Source organism: Microcaecilia unicolor, chromosome 3 (assembly GCF_901765095.1).
Source record: "Microcaecilia unicolor chromosome 3, aMicUni1.1, whole genome shotgun sequence".
Lineage (NCBI taxonomy): Eukaryota > Metazoa > Chordata > Amphibia > Gymnophiona > Siphonopidae > Microcaecilia > Microcaecilia unicolor.
In genome coordinates, this window is record NC_044033.1 from 225,066,751 (window position 1) to 225,083,227 (window position 16,477).

At 43.9% G+C, this 16,477-nt stretch overlaps 1 protein-coding gene across 1 annotated transcript in view; it reads right to left on the reverse strand.

The window, feature by feature from the left end:
- LOC115466344 (E3 ubiquitin-protein ligase TRIM39-like) overlaps nucleotides 1-16,477 on the reverse strand; it is a 48,263-nt gene that overhangs the window by 18,407 nt on the left and 13,379 nt on the right. The window contains exons 2-6 of the mRNA XM_030197533.1: nucleotides 15,202-15,297; nucleotides 11,055-11,285; nucleotides 8,289-8,311; nucleotides 7,740-7,858; nucleotides 7,572-7,592 (exon numbers count right to left, since the gene is read on the reverse strand). Of these exons, the coding sequence (XP_030053393.1) occupies nucleotides 7,572-7,592; nucleotides 7,740-7,858; nucleotides 8,289-8,311; nucleotides 11,055-11,285; nucleotides 15,202-15,297 (490 nt within the window). The remainder of the gene's footprint in view (nucleotides 1-7,571; nucleotides 7,593-7,739; nucleotides 7,859-8,288; nucleotides 8,312-11,054; nucleotides 11,286-15,201; nucleotides 15,298-16,477) is intronic.

Below are 16,477 nucleotides of genomic sequence, written 5' to 3' on the forward strand. Positions count from 1 at the left end.
TATGATGCTCCGGCGTGGGGAAAAAAGGGGGGTGTAGCAATTTTAATTAAGAAAAGTCTAAATGTAGAAGTAAAAAGGGTGATTGTAGATCCAGGGGGGAGGTATGTCCTGGCCTCAGTGATTCTAGAAAGGCAGCCCTTATTACTCTGTAACATTTATGCTCCAAATAACTATGACAAGTAGTTTTTTACCCAAATTATTCGCAAAATTCATTCGATGGGAGATATCCCAATAGAGTTGGGGGGGTGATCTGAATGATGTTTTGGACCCTGCTTGGGATAGATCCAATCCGACAGGGCGGGAGTTGGCCAGACGGGAAAGAGGTATATTAAGGTTGTGTGACACACTGGAATTGGTAGATGTGTGGAGAACGCTGCACCCTACAGAAAAAGATTTCACGCACCTCTCTAGAGCTCACCAAACGCTGTCTAGAATAGACTATATAATGCTGTCACGGGATTTACTGACTAAAGTGGAGGAAGCTCAGGCCTCATTATGATTTCGGATCACGCCTGGGTGAGGATGCAGATAAGGGTAGGAGAGGGGAGACCTGCTTTGGGGGCATGGCGATTCCCTGCACATTTATATCGGGACAGTCAATTCTTGCCTTTTCTGGTGGAGAAGTGGAGAGAATATTGTGCCAATATTGTGTCTCTTTTGGGAGACAGCAAATACCGTCCTCAGGGGAGAGATAATTTCTTACCTGGCCTTTAAAAGGAAGGTCCGCAATAGAGAGGTGTATCGTTTGGAAAGGCAGGTGGTAGCTTTAAGGCAACAATACAGCCAAGGGCATACCTTGCGAATTCGATCACAGTTATTGGAGGCGCAACAAGCCTTAAATGAGTTGCTACAAGAGAGGGCGCAGAAAACAAACATGTATTATAAGTATCAGCTATATAGGTTTGCAAATAAAAGTGGGAGATGCCTGGCCCGGCTTGTGAATAAGAGGTTTAGAGCTAAAAAAATACTTACCATGCAGACTAACACGGGGGAGTGGGTCAACACTGATGAAGACATATTGTCAATGTTAGGGGACTTCTTTCATAAAATGTATACACAGCAGGAAGACCTTGAGGGGCATAATTGAACGAAAACGTCTATCTCCATGGGCGTTTATCTCCGAGAACGGGTCCGTGAAGGGGCGGACCGAGCCGTATTTTCGAAAAAAATAGACGTCCATGTTTTATTCGACAATTTGTGAGCTGGGCGTTTTTGTTTTTCAGCGATAATGGAAAATGAAAGCGCCCAGCTCAAAAACGAATAAATCCAAGGCATTTGTTCGTGGGAGGGGCCAGGATTCGTAGTGCACTGGTCCCCCTCACATGCCAGGACACCAACCGGGCACCCTAGGGGGCACTTTTACAAAAACAAAAAAAAAGGTAAAAGAGCTCCCAGGTGCATAGTACCCTTCCCTTGTGTGTTGAGCCCCCCAAATCCCCCTCAAAACCCACTGCCCACAACTCTACACCATTACTATAGCCCTAAGGGGTGAAGGGGGGCACCTACATGTGGGTACAGTGGGTTTGGGGGGTTGGACGACTAATAAGCATTAAGCAGCACAATTGTAACAGGTGGGGGGATGGGCCTGGGTCCACCTGCCTGAAGTCCACTGCACCCCCTAACAACTGCTCCAGGGACCTGCATACTGCTGCCAGGGAGGTGGGTATGACATTTGAGGGTGAAAATAAAAAGTTGTGAAACATCATGTTTTGTGGTGGGAGGGGGTTAGTGACCACTGGGGGAGTCAGGGGAGGTCATCCCCGATTCCCTCTGGTGGTAATCAGGTCATTTAGGGCACTTTTTGAGGCCTTATTCGTGAAAAAACAGGGTCCAGGAAAAGTGCCCTAAATTCTAGCTACAAACGCATACTTTTTTTCCATTATCGGCGAAAGGCGCCCATCTCTCCTCGGCCGATAACCACGCCCCAGTTCCACCTTAGCCACGGCTCCGACACGCCCCCATCAACTTTGTATGCTTCCACGATGGAGTGCAGTTGAAAACGTCCAAAATCGGCTTTCCATTATACCGATTTATTCGTTTTTGTGAGATAAACGTCTATCTCCCGATTTGGGTCAAAATCTAGGCGTTTTTCTCTTTCAATTATAAGGTGGCTTGTGCGTCCTAGTGCAGCATACCTTAACAGTATGGATCTGCCACAGGTCACTGAAGATGATGCAGAGGTGCTGAACGTACCCATAGCTGTGGAGGAGGTCGAGCTACTGATCAAATGGAGTAAATTAGGGAAGGCACCGGGGCCGGATGGCATGAGGAATGAGTTCTATAAAATCTTAAATTCTGAGATTAGCCCATTGCTGGTGGAAGTGTTTAATAGAGCCATCCAACAGGGGCAGTAACCGTTGTACCTTAATAGAGCACAGATAAATGTGTTACCAAAGCCCGGCAAGCCAGCAGATCGGCCAGATTCGTATACACCGATTTCATTATTGAATGTTGAGTTAAAATTTCTGGCAAAGATTCTGGCAAATCAACTGACTAGATTCCTCCCATCCCTGATAATGGAATCTCAGGTGGGGTTCACATGCGGTAGGGTGATCGCCAAGAATATAAGAAGGATATGGGTGGCTTTGGAAAGGGTAAGAACAGAACGGACCCCGGCAATGTTGATAAGTTTCAACGCTGAAAAAGCGTTTGATAGAGTGAACTGGAATTTCTTATTTGGAGTGCTGAGGGCTTATGGCATTACTGGTTCATATCTGCAGCCGGTCAAAGCCTTGTATGCGGGCCCTAAAGCGCAGGTTTGTGCGAATGGGTTACGGTCGGATTGGTTTCCGATACGGAGAGGGACGAGACAAGGATGCCCGTTATCCCCACTTCTTTTTATTTTGGAGCTGGATCCCCTCTTAAGAGAAATCCAATGTAATGTAGATATTAGCGGAGTTGCAATTAGAGAGCATACCTTTAAGACAGCTACATTTGCTGATGACTTGTTGGTGTTAATTACAGACCCCAGGAGATCATTGCCATATCTTATGGAAAGTTTACAGGAATATGGGAACTTCTCGAGTCTCAAATTGAATCTCATGAAATCAGAGGCGCTGGCTAGTTCGGAAGACCTTCAGCGAACGTGGGAGGGTGGGTTCCCTTTATGATGGGCACAGGGGTCATTTAGATACCTGGAAATACAACTCCTAATGGACACAAGCCAGATATACGGGGTAGCCAAGTTATTACAGGACACGAAAGAGCAATTAGCCCGATGGTTGAGTCTTCCTCTGTCTCTAACGGGACGGATACAGCTGTGCCGAATGATTGTGTTCCCAAGGTGGCTATATGTTCTGCAGGCACTGCCACTGAGACTGACGAAGCGAGATGTGAGTGCACTGAGGAGAATGGTGGTAAAGTTTTGCTGGGCGGGTAAAAAGTCTAAAATGAAGTGGCAATATTTAATAGGCAACTGGAGGCAGGGAGGGTTGGGACTACCAGACATGCGACTATACAACCAGGCATGTCTCCTGAGACACCTGCAGGATTGGATTTTAGGCACCACCACTTATACGGATATGGAGATGGAAAAGGCATTCTTCTATCCTTTGCATTTATATTACTTATTACATGTTAAAAGGAAAGGGAACTTACCGGAAAGAATCAGAGGTAGTATATTGCTGGGGCCGTTGTGGCATATGGGGAGGGAACTAGCGCAGAGATGGGGTCAGGACCCGACCACCAGTATATTAATCCCGATAGGTGGAAATTACGATTTTACACCAGGCAGAGATAATGTAGTGTTCCGTAGACTTCAGGAACAAGGAGTGGACTTGTTAGAAAGCTTTATTAAGGAGGATGGTACTTTGATTTCAGTAGCTGACTTTACACAAAGGTGCGCGGGGGGCCTAGCGACGATACTGGCCTATCATCAATTAGCTCATTATGTACAAAGCATGCCAAAAGAGGGGCTGTCTCAAGGGTTTGGGAGACAGCTGCGGGAATTTTTAGAGGGAGATGCGTTGGGCCAGGTCTTGGTATCCTGGTTTTGCAAAGAACTAGAGAAAGGACAACCAGAAAGGCAAGTACTAGAGGTGGCTGAAAGATGGAGTGCAGAAGCACTGCAACAAATATCTGAACGACACATACAGCAATCAGTGATGGGGATGGCGAGAGTAGTCCATAGCGCTGAAATTCAAGAGTGCCAGTTCAGGGTGTTGCACAGAGCCTATTTCTCTCCCAGACGGGCATTCCACACAAAGGTTACAGACTCTGATAACTGTCCAAAATGTAAGCAGGGGGGTGCAACTTTGACGCATTGCATATGGCAGTGCAGGTACATCAAATCCTTTTGGTGGGGCCTGGGTAAATTCCTGAGTGGGGTACTAAGATTTTCAATTGTGATCACTTTTGACAGAATGCTGCTTGGTACGCCCGGGCAATGGGATGTGGGAACACAAGAGGAATGCCTGTTTTTGAGTAAATCCTGCATAGTGGGGAAAAAGTGTATTCTTAATCACTGGCTGATGGACATGCCGCCCTCCTACTGGTACTGGAGAAATAAGCTGCATCAGCTCATGCTTTGGGAAGCGAGAGGGGCATGATTGACACCAAAAAGACAAGCACGATTTCTGGGTATTTGGAGGAAATATATTAATAAGACATCAGCGAGAGCACTCAGTCAAGTACTCAATGGGCTACCGTGGGGAGACAGCAGAAGGTAGATAGGGCCGACAATAGGGTGTGCAAGCAGGAACAGGGGGGCAGGGGGGGTCGGGAAAGAGGGTAGGGAATACTGGGGGGGGGGTTGGAGTAAGGGGGGATGTGGGGAGGGGGGGAGAGGATGGGTGAGGGGGGAACGGGACGACATAACTGTTAGTTGTTGGATAATAGCTAGCAAACTGATGATTAGTTATATTCAGATTGAAGTGTACTGTCTATCGTGTAATGTTTGCCCAGAGTTCATATGTTGAATAAAAATCGTTTAAACATAAAATATATTGCGATATAATTTGCAGCTATATTGGAATTGTTTCAACCCAAGGTTTTGAATATTGTGCAGGACCACCATAAAAAGAGAAGAGGCAGCCTGCTTCCTCTGACCTCAGGATGCTCTATCACAATCCATCTCCCATTTCCAGTTCATTCACTGGTACCTCTCTCCCCCTTTGTTATTCTCTCAATTCCTAGAAGGAGTGGTAAGACAGCACATCCCTTCTTAAACACCCTAATCCACCATACCATGTTTCATCACCCACAGATATCTCACTCCTCTCATGGGATGAAAATGATAAAGGGGATGGGACGACTTCCCTATGAGGAAAGGCTAAAGCGGCTAGGGCTCTTCAGCTTGGAGAAAAGGCGGCTGAGGGGAGATATGATAGAGGTCTATAAAATAATGAGTGGAGTTGAATGAGTAGATGTGAAGCGTCTGTTCACGCTTTCCAAAAATACTAGGACTAGGGGGCATGCGATGAAGCTACAATGTAGTAAATTGAAAATGAATTGGAGAAACTTTTTCTTCACTCAACATGTAATTAAACTCTGGAATTCGTTGCCAGAGAATGTGGTAAAGGCGGTTAGCTTAGCGGAGTTTTAAAAAGGTTTGGTCGGCTTCCTAAAGGAAAAATCCATAGACCATTATTAAATGGACTTGGGGAAAATAAGCAGCATAACATGTTTTGTACATTTTTGGGATCTTGCCTGGTATTGTGACCTGGATTGGCCACTGTTGGAAACAGGATGCTGGGCTCGATGGACCTTTGGTCTTTCCCAGTATGGCAATACTTATGTACTTATACTACTACTACTACTTAACATTTCTAGAGCGCTACTAGGGTTACGTAGCGCTGTACAATTTAACAAAGAGAGACAGTCCCTGCTCAAAGAGCTTACAATCTAATAGACAAGTGAACGGTCGGTCCGATAGGGGCAGTCAAATTGGGGCAGTCTGGATTCACTGAACGGTAAGGGTTAGGTGCCGAACGCAGCATTGAAGAGGTGGGCTTTAAGCAAAGACTTGAAGACGGGCAGGGAGGGGGCTTGGCCTAAGGGCTCAGGAAGGTTGTTCCAAGCATAGGGTGAGGCGAGGCAGAATGAACGTAGCCTGGAGTTGGCGGTGGTGGAGAAGGGTACTGAGAGGAGGGATTTATCCTGTGAACGGAAGTTACGGGCGGGAACGTAAGGGGAGATGAGGGTAGAAAGATAGTGAGGGGCAGCAGACTGAGTGCATTTGTAGGTAAGAAGGAGAAGCTTGAATTGAATGCGGTATCTGATTGGAAGCCAGTGAAGTGACCTGAGGAGAGGGATGATATGAGTATATCGGTTCTGGCGGAATATAAGACGTGCAGCAGAGTTCTGAACAGATTGAAGGGGGGATAGATGGCGAAGTGGGAGGCCGGTGAGGAGGAAGTTGCAGTAGTCCAGGCGAGAGGTAATGAGAGTGTGGACGAGATTTCGGGTGGTGTGTTCAGAGAGGAAAGGGCGAATTTTGCTGATGTTAAAGAGGAAGAAGCGACAGGTCTTGGCTATCTGCTGGATATGCGCAGAGAAGGAGAGAGAGGAGTCAAAGATGACTCCGAGGTTGCAGGCAGATGAGACGGGGAGGATGAGGGTGTTATCAACTGAGATAGAAAGTGGAGGAAGATGAGAAGTGGGTTTTGGTGGAAAGACGATAAGCTCGGTCTTGGACATGTTCAGTTTCAGGTGGCGGTTGGACATCCAGGCAGCAATGTCGGATAAGCAGGCCGATACCTTTGCCTGGGTCTCCGCGGTGATGTCTGGTGTGGAGAGATACAGTTGGGTGTCATCAGCATAGAGATGATACTGGAAACCATGAGATGAGATCAGGGAGCCCAGGGAAGAGGTGTAGATTGAGAAGAGAAGGGGTCCAAGGACAGATCCCTGGGGAACACCAACAGATAAGGGGATGGGGGTGGAGGAAGATCCATGAGAGTGAACTTTGAAGGTGCGGTGGGAGAGATAGGAGGAGAACCAGGAGAGGACAGAGCCCTGGAACCCAAATGAGGACAGTGTGGCAAGAAGTAAGTCATGATTGACAGTGTCAAAAGCGGCAGATAGATCTTATTATGTGCTAACACTATGTGGTTCATCCTGCATGGTCAGCACAATTAAGAGGCACCACACTCCTCTCAGCACCAGGGTGTGAAGTTGGCTGGGAGAGGAAGAAGTGGCCAGAGACTGAGCGAGCAATAGGGGAAAAGGAGGTATAAAACCTGAACTGGTACAGTGAGGAAGGATGGAATTGATGCTGAGTTGACCTGATGGAAAGAGCCAAGCAGAGGCTGATTGAGTGGCAAAGAACAAAGTAGAATGGATCGAAACAGAAGGATTTGGAAAGTACTGAGAGGAGGGAGGTCATAGACACATTTCCAGAATATAAAGCATCCCCCTGGTAAAAGCTATTGTAAATGCTTTCTTTTGACTTATCCTACACCCTGTCTGTGTCTGTGAGGGCTCCATGCCTGTCCATCAGACACACTTCCACACACTCACAGCACTGAAACATACAAAATACAATTATCTCTGGTATATTTGTAACCACCCCAGGATAATCGTTTTAAAAAGAATTTTTAAATGTGAAAAAAATATAACAGATAATATCTTACCCAATTCAGCAGAAAGTTTTCCTGAAAGAAAATAGAACAAAATTAAATTAATAAATGACTAAAAACAAAACAAAAAAAGTCATTTCTTTATTAGCAAAGATAGATTATATATCGGTATTGTATTTATTTCTTTGCTAATGAATTATAGTCCTATGAATGACTCATTACCTTGGTGTCTTCTGAGCATTTTCTTCACAATAAAATACTGCAGAGGGTACATCAGATGGAAATAAAGTTTCATTTCAGTACAAACAGCCTCTGGTCTTGGAAATTCCACTGTCTGACACCTGAGAGTAAGAAAGTGATTGGGGTTATTCAAGACATTCATCCCCAGATCTCAGAGTCACCAGGGTTAGAGATGAGGCAGGGACAGGAGTAAGGAAGGAGAGACACTGCTGTTACCTCACAGGACTTACCCAGAGAAAAAGAGAGCAAATTCTTAAACCATGATGAATTAATTTAGTGCGAGTAATAATTTAGATTCTTTTATGTCTATATCCTACAAGTGTTTGTATGTCTAATATTATGCAGTGTGAGGATAGCAGGGTGAAGTGAATAGGAGAGAGTGTGATTCCCCCAGCGCAAAGAGTGTGGGATTGTGCTACACTTGTCACATCTCTGTCCCATCACCCATCAGTCAATGGAAAGGGGAAAGTCCCACAGTGACATTACAGAGCTATTTCTTATATAATGAGAGAAACTAGAACAGAGCCATACCTGCTCAAGGTGGACTTCGCATCCTAGAAGAAGAAAGAGAATCCAGGTATTTCATGAATACGACATGCAATTATGTCACTTGATAACTATTTGTTTTTTCTTCTGATCCAAAGTAAATACTTGACAGATGTCAGCTGGTTAACTAAGATCAAGACAGAGGTTTTTGTTTAATGATTATTCTACACACTCTCCTGTCTCATTAAACCACATTACAGCTTTTTTTGGTTTTGTACCCAATATGCACCACATTTGCAAGAGATCTCAGGGTCCAAATGGGGTCAGACACAAGAGTTTTTTCCTGGACCCTCTTAGGCTCATGCAGGGAAGTGCAGGCACTTTCTGGATACTTCTGCAGAAACCTATTAATATCTTTTTATAATGCACCACAATTCCCAAATCCAGAAATTAGAGCTAAGGTTGTTTGTATTTATTGTTCACGTATGGGATTTATAACCTGCCTTCCTGCTGAACAAAATCAAGGCAAAGGACAATGAACACACGATGACTGGGTGGCTTTTTTGCATAAATTATAATTTACTTAATATGCAAAAAAAACCTTTTTTTCTCAGATTTCCTTTAATTCTTAAGCCTTTGGGTAATAAAGTAATTCTCTATCTCTGTTGCTCATACCTTACGCATTTTTAATTTATATCTTATTCCATCCACTCTCAATGGCCAGGCTCACATCAGTCTCTCCAGTTTCTAATGGTGCTCTTTTGATCCTGTCACCACCTTCATCTCTTCTTTCCAAATTCCCTTCCAGTCTCTTTTTCAGTCCTTCTTCTTCTCACCCCTTCCACATTCTCTCTTGTTTTCATGTTTGTTCTCTACTACATCTCAGCAGGTTTTGCCTCTTCTATTGAGGTACCTCTTCCATCCTTCACCCTCACTCGAGGTATTTCCTCTCCACTTCTTACTCCACCATCACCAGAATTCTATATATAGTGCTCAAAACTGTGCACACAATTTAATTGCTTAACGAGCCACTTAGCACTGCTAACAAGCTAATTGACAATAATTGGAATTTACGAGCACATTTTTAGAGTTGCTACTCTTTAAAGACGTGTGTGTAAATTTTTCCGTGTGGATCCAAAAAGAGGGTGTGGCTATGGGAGGGGGCATGGGTGAGTCAGGGCATTCCTAGGATTTGCACAGAGTGTTATAGAATTTGGAGGAATCGTGCCTAATTTAGGCATAGAGATTTACACCAGGGTTCAGTTGACGTAAATCTTCACGCCCAAAATTGTGGATCTCGGCGCTAAGCGTTATTCTATGAACGGCAACCAAATTTGAGCATCTTTTATGAAATAGCGCTTAGCGTGCATTTTATTGGGATACCCACATTTGGGTGAAATTTACAGAACTGAGTCCCATGTGCCTCCTTGTCTCCTTCCACCTCTCCTCCTCTGCTCTTCTCACCATGTTTCTTCCACCTCTCACCTCCCTTCCCTCCACTGCTTCGACACAAATTTAGGGCTCCCTTTACTAAGGTACACTAATGGATTAAGCATGTGCTAAATGCTAAGAAGCCCATTTTATCCATATAGGCTTCTTAGCATTCAGCTCACAATAGTCATTAGCACACCTTAGTAAAAGAAGCCCTCAGGGGACAGGAAAATCCATACAACCTGAATGTAACTCACAATGAAAAGGTGGGAGCTAATCCCAAATAAATAAATAAATAAATTGAAGACCGAGTCTTTCACCTGCTGTTTCAGCTGCAGAGGGTCATTCCCTACTGATGTTACAGTGTCTTTTTCTATCAACCAGTTCTTGATACAGCAGCAGTGGGAAAAAGTAGCTGACTGTGTGTCAGTCAGAAGGGAGAATGTGGACCATAACAGTAAGAAAGATGGAGAAGTGATTGTACTGGGACAGATACAGAAAGGAGCTGGAGCCTATGGTAGGAGATGAGAGATTGCTGAAAGACGGAGCAGGGCTTGACAGTATGGGAGACTGAGAGGGGAAACAACAGGAGCTGGTACATTCATTTGTTAATGGTGTGAGAAATATGTAAATATATTGCTTTTTCATTTAACATAATTGCAAAAATAACTTATGCCCTGGTAGAAAGGAATTCTTTAGGGATGGACTATACTTCTGTAGGCCCTTTCTAACAGAAATCACCATATTATAGCTTTCTAAAATCATTAACAAAAGAAACTATGTTAGCTTAAAGTAATGTGTGCAAAGTGATAAAAATGCTGAGAAAGGGAGAGAGAGAGAGAGAGAGAGAGGAAAGGGAGGGGTAAGAAGCCCAAAGAGCTGAAACAACAATGTATCTAAGCATGAGACCATGAAGCTGTAAGGTGGAATATGCCATGTGCTGAACTATGCAAAGTTCTCACATTAAGGTTTAAAGATACAAAAAAAATGCAGACCAAGCAGAACTAACAATGGGCTCAGCTGCTAGGGTGATGGAAAATTTTTAGAGGACTGTCATATGATAATTAACAGTGATGTATTAGGGTTGGTAAATGTGATCAATATCCAGTGAGAAACTTAGGGGCAGATATTTATTGCATACTTAATGTAACTAAAAAGAAAGGGTATAAAACCTGTAAACATTAAGAAGGGGTGTGCCAATTGCTTCTAGAGGCACCCATCTTTGCAAATTAAGATCTGTTTCACCAAATCTGGTTTTATAAGTTCGTTTTGTATAAGTTCTTAGGTTATCTGGGGGCTGTTTATAACAATGGCAAAGATTCTGTTCCAGGTATTAAATATCAGGTGAATTGGGGGCCCAGCTCCATACTGGAATCTCACCTTCAGTAACTCAGTCGCTGACTGCTGACACTTCTCCTCTATCTCTGAGATCAATTTCTTGAGGAAAGAGCTTTGATCTTCCAAGTGGGTCACATTGTTACTGATTTTCTTCAGAATCTCCTTCTCTTCCTCTTCCATCCTTGAGAGAAGGATCTGCTGCTCCTCATTCAGAAACTTGTGCAGCTCCTCAAACTCAGAAAGGATTTTCTCTCTCTTCAACTCTGTTTTACACTGCATTCAAGAGATCAAAAGCACAAAGAAGAAATATCATTGTCCTTATAGTGTACGGTTCAAGATTAAAACAAGGCAAACAAATTTAGAAATCACAAGATCAAAGATAACCAGGGAAGAGGAACAGAATAACAAGGATGGGTGCAGAGTTTCCGGAGCACATGAGACAGGCAGCACAGCAGAGCAAACCATGTACAGCAGACAACCAGACAATAAACCAGCAGGGGGCACAACCAGACACTAGGAAGAAATACTTCAACCAATCTGGGCTACCCCTCCTCAGCCAATCAAAACACAGAGGAACATTATACATAACACACAGACAGCAGTAACCTGATTGGACAGTGATCTACAGGTCATGGAATAGCATTCAGTGTTTCCAGCTCCCAATGTACAGGTTTAATTCTGGAGGAACACCGCAGAAGTGGAGGACCTTGTACCACTACAGAGAAGAGTACTGGAGTAGAGAGCAGTGTGGTCAGCAGGGCTCTTCCACAAGAAAACCAGTGTCCTGAAGAATAAAGTTTGTTTTCCACTATATCCCTTGTCTCACTGGTTTTATTGTGGAAAAACCCTGCTGACCACACTACTCCCTACTCAGGTTTAATTCTGGACTAAGCCTTACACATGGGAACCTACATGAGTGCACTGCAGATTGTTATCCCCTGACCATCATTGAATTTATTTATTTAATTACTATAATCTCTCTAATAATCACCCTCCCCCACACACAAACAGACACAGACATGCACACACTTCAGGGCTGGAAAACCCTTTGAGTCTAACACCCACATTTTTATTCCCCCAATAATCGCCCATCCCCAGCCATAACCTTCAGAAGAGATAAGAAATGTCCGGTCATTGTCAGTGGAAGGAGGGTAGAGAAATGCTTCGATGGCCCTTCAGTCTTTTTTGTTTGCAGCTGTGTCATATAACTCTCCTCACAGCACCCCAGGTTTGTTTGTTTTTTCCCTCTGATGACTGTTTCTTCTTCAGTCCCTCTCTCCTCCCCTCAATACTAAGCACAATAGATTGCAGGAAAGTTTAAAACAATTATTACTGCCACTTAGCAAGCCACAATCTTTCCTTTAGTGATTGGGGAGGGGGGATGATATGGAACACAAGGCCCACAGAATCGAGACAGTTGCTCCTTCTCCACCACCTCCTCTGATTCTGCTTGACATCTGCCTGGCACAACCACAAGGTAGCAGCGATTCAATGAGCAAACACCGTGCAGGTAAACAGAAAGGAAAAAAAAAGGAACTGTTCTTCAAGGCTTGCTCAGCCAGCTCTAAGTAAACAAATCCACAGTGACCCTGCTGTTAGTACTGCTACTGTGAAGTCAGCCTCTAAAGCTTCCTGAAACCCAAAACTCCCACTCATCTTTAAGGAAGCAATCCCCCTCCCATATGGCAGAAATCCAGTCAGGATAACAATATAAACATGCCATTCCTTAGCCTAGCAGGACAATTTATGTCTGTTGTTACTTCTGAAAATAATATAAATTTAGCATTAATGCAACTCCTCCAGTGCTTTGTCCAAGACAGCTCAGCAACTTTACAAGCTTCACAGACTGCTCCATCTCCACAATAATGGACTATTCTCATACAGCAAACCCAATACAAATGAATCTGTCTGGTCTCAGCTGCAATCCCTTCTTCCTCCAGTTATTTAGCTTAAATAATGAAAAAGCATGGTTAGAATATAATAACAATGTATTGTTGCACTCATTTATTGCAATAATTAAAAATTGTTGAATTCTTCAGCAGTCTGCTGGCTGTCTTTGTCTTGTGTCACCAATTTTCAGGTTTCCTAAACAATTAAAGTGCCCCCAATAATAGCCCACCCTAGACGTCAGAAAACTCAGTTTTTCTAATAATAGCCTGGGTGAATATTAGAGAGAATACATTACTTATTTCCAATCTGCCTATCTATAGCATCAACTTCTACCAGTGTCTAGGGAAAGGAATCCTATTTCTCTTCTCTTCAAAGACACTTTGAACCCAAGACAGAAGAACCTTAGTGTACCACAAAACCAACATTCTTACTCCTGCTGCATTATTCTTGTTTTAGACATGCATAAATTGGCATTTAGAAGTCTATATTGTATAAAAATAAACGTGTATTTCGCATTTCAGAATGGGAATGTACATCTGTTGTCACGACCGTGGCCGTCTCCCGCATTCAGACTCACCTTTTTTTCAAGTGGTCGGGCTCTGCGGCTTCTCTGGACTGCCTTGTCCCTGTATTGATGCATCTGCAGCCTGTTTCCCTGTTATCCAAGCCTCACTCTGCTGTTCCTGCATCCAAGCCTCACTTCTGAGTCTATCCAAGCTTCACTCTGGTGTTCCTGCGTCCAAGCCTCATTTCAGGGCACCAGAATTTCTGACATCATCAGTGTGGATCTTTATAAGGAACTTTGGGACTTTCATGCCTTGTCTTCGTGTTTCCTGCTTAGTTCCTTTTCCTGTCTTGTTCCTGCTCTAGCCTTGCCTTGACAAGTTCCTGCCTTGTTTCCAGGCTAGCCTTGTTTCTGTGAGTCTTGTCTCTGAAGCCTTGTTCTTGTGTGCCTTGTTTCTGAAACCTTGCTCCTGCCTATACATGCTCTTGTGAGCCTTGTTCCTGCCTAGGCTTGTTCTTCTGAGCCTTGTTCCTGCCTAGTCTTGTTCCTGTCTAGCTTTGTTCTTGTGTGCCTTTCTCCTGTGTATCTTGCTACAGTCAAGCCTTGCTCTTGGCTCCTGCTACAGCCAAACCCTGTTCCTGCTACAGCCAAGTTCTGTTCCTGCTACAGCCCAGCCCTGTTCCTAGTTCCTGCTACAGCTAAGTTCTGTTCCTGGTTCCTGCTACAGCCAAGCCCTGTTCCTGGTTCCTGCTACAGCTCTGGTACTGACTTGTCTCTAGACTTGCTTCTGTTTGTTCCTGTTGCCTCCAGCCTTGTCTCTGTTTATTCCTGTTGTCCTACCTTGTTTCTGCCTAGCTCCAGCCCTGCCCTGGTTCTGCCTAGCTTTGTCTGCCTGCCTTGTCTTGTTTTGCTCTATGTTGTGTCTGGATCCATTTCTGGATCTACCTAGCCTTACCTTGACTTAACCCAGTTTTAGCCTTGTTTCCTTGTCTTGCCTTGTTCCTGTCTGGATTCAGTTCTAGTCCTGTTACCTTGCTCTCTTTGCTTCATCTGGATCCAGCTCCAGTCTTGCCTGTCTGCTTTGTCCAGTTGTGCCTAGCCTTGCCTTGTCCAGTTCTGACTGGATCCAGTTCTTGCTTTGCCCTTGTCTTGCCTTTTCTGGACCCAGTTGTAATCTACTTCAGTGTCTTGCCTTGTTCTGCCTGAGTTCCAGTTCTTGCCCTTGGCCTTGCTTTCCTTGCCTCATCTGTATCCGGTCCTTCTCTTGTTTGTTGTACCTTGTTACTTCTGCCCTGCCTAGTTTAGCCTTGCCTAGCCCAGCCTTGTCTAGTCTTGCCTCTTGTATTCTAGCCCTGTCCTGCCTTGCCTTACTCAGTACTATCTTGGTTCTTGTTCTAACTCCAGCCCTTTGCCAGCCCAGGGGACTTGTCTGCCGCAGCTTTGGCTGTGGTCCAAGGGCTCACCGTTCCTGAGGTTCTGACATCTGTGTCTAAAATTACTGACATTGGGATTCCCATCTGCTACCTGGGATGCCTATGTTTTCAGACCATTGCTCGTATTGAGTAGCACTCCGCTGGAAAGATTACGGAAGGTCTACTGAGTTCCCCCATCCAACCAAATGGCAACTGACAAAGGATATCGGACTCTGGGACAGCTTAGGAAAATATTTGTGTTCTACCACATAAACCTGTATGTTTGATATTTCAGAACATACACATTTATATATCAGCACATGAACATTTATGGAACTTTGTAAGTCTAAGTGCTTTGAAAATGAGCCTCATAGTCACCTACCATCAGCTCCTCAGTTTTCTGCTGTTCACTAGTTTTAAGTTTCAGAATCTCTTTCAGCTTCTTCTTCAAAGGCTCCAGGTGAATTTCATATTTCTCCTGTGAACAATAACCATATCTGTTTTAGATCCTGTATCATACATAGGGCACAAGCAATACCACCAAATACCTCCTAATATGCTGGAGACACACACAGGATATGAAAATTCTTCAAAATAACATTGATAGAAGTGATGTATTCTAACTAGAAAAAAGGACAACCTCAGTAGCTGTTTCCACCCTCATTCACATTAACAGCCATACGGATTTCCTGGACTTCTCTTCACTTCATACTTTACTTAATGCATTTTTTATATCCCAGTTTGATTATTGCAATATAATATATGCTGGCCTACCGCAGCCTCAACTTCATTGCCTCCAGACTCTACAAAACTCTTCTGTCCATCTACTATTTATGGCTCAGTGGTTTGACCCAGTTACTCCTGTGTTACCAAAAGTACACTGGCTCCCTCTCATAAGGCTTTCAATTTAAAGTCCTTCTTCTTGTCTATAAATCTCTGCTCCTCAATAACCTCCCTTATTTTGCATCACTCATCATCCCGTACACCCCTTCCCATGCACTATGATCTCTAGATGCTGTATTGTTTTTATCATATACCGCTTTGACCCTATTAAACACAAATATAAACACAGTGGTACGGTGTAAAACTTTTAATCAATGCTCAAAAAAGAGAGAGAAGCTTTTATGTTGCTCTGCAGACATATATAAGGTGGTAAGAAAAGCAGAAATAACAGGCCAAATTCAATAAATGACGCTTAAAGTTAAACACCAGGATGTTCCATGACAAGCGCAAATTCTATAAACATGCATGGAACGGCTAGCTCAGTGCGCACGTCTGTGGCTAACTTTAGGTGCCAACAGTCGGGGTAAATGCTCACACCCAACTAATGGCAGGTATTCTATAACACCGCATCAAAATTCTGAGAATGCCCCTCCCACAGCTACGCCCACTTTGGAGTTGCACATGAGATAAGTTAGGTATGTAGGTTACACAATAGGGTGTTGGGCAGATCCACACAGAAGCTCAAAATAGTGACAATTAGGTGTTGTGAAGGCCAATTATTGAATATCACCAAAAGAGACAATTATACAGAATTTGGAGGAAATCAGACTATTCAAAAATTTTGATAAAGTTTTTTGAGTAGATTATCTAGATAAGAACATAAGAATTACAATACTGGGTAAGACCAAAAGTCCATCTAGCCCAATATCCTGCTT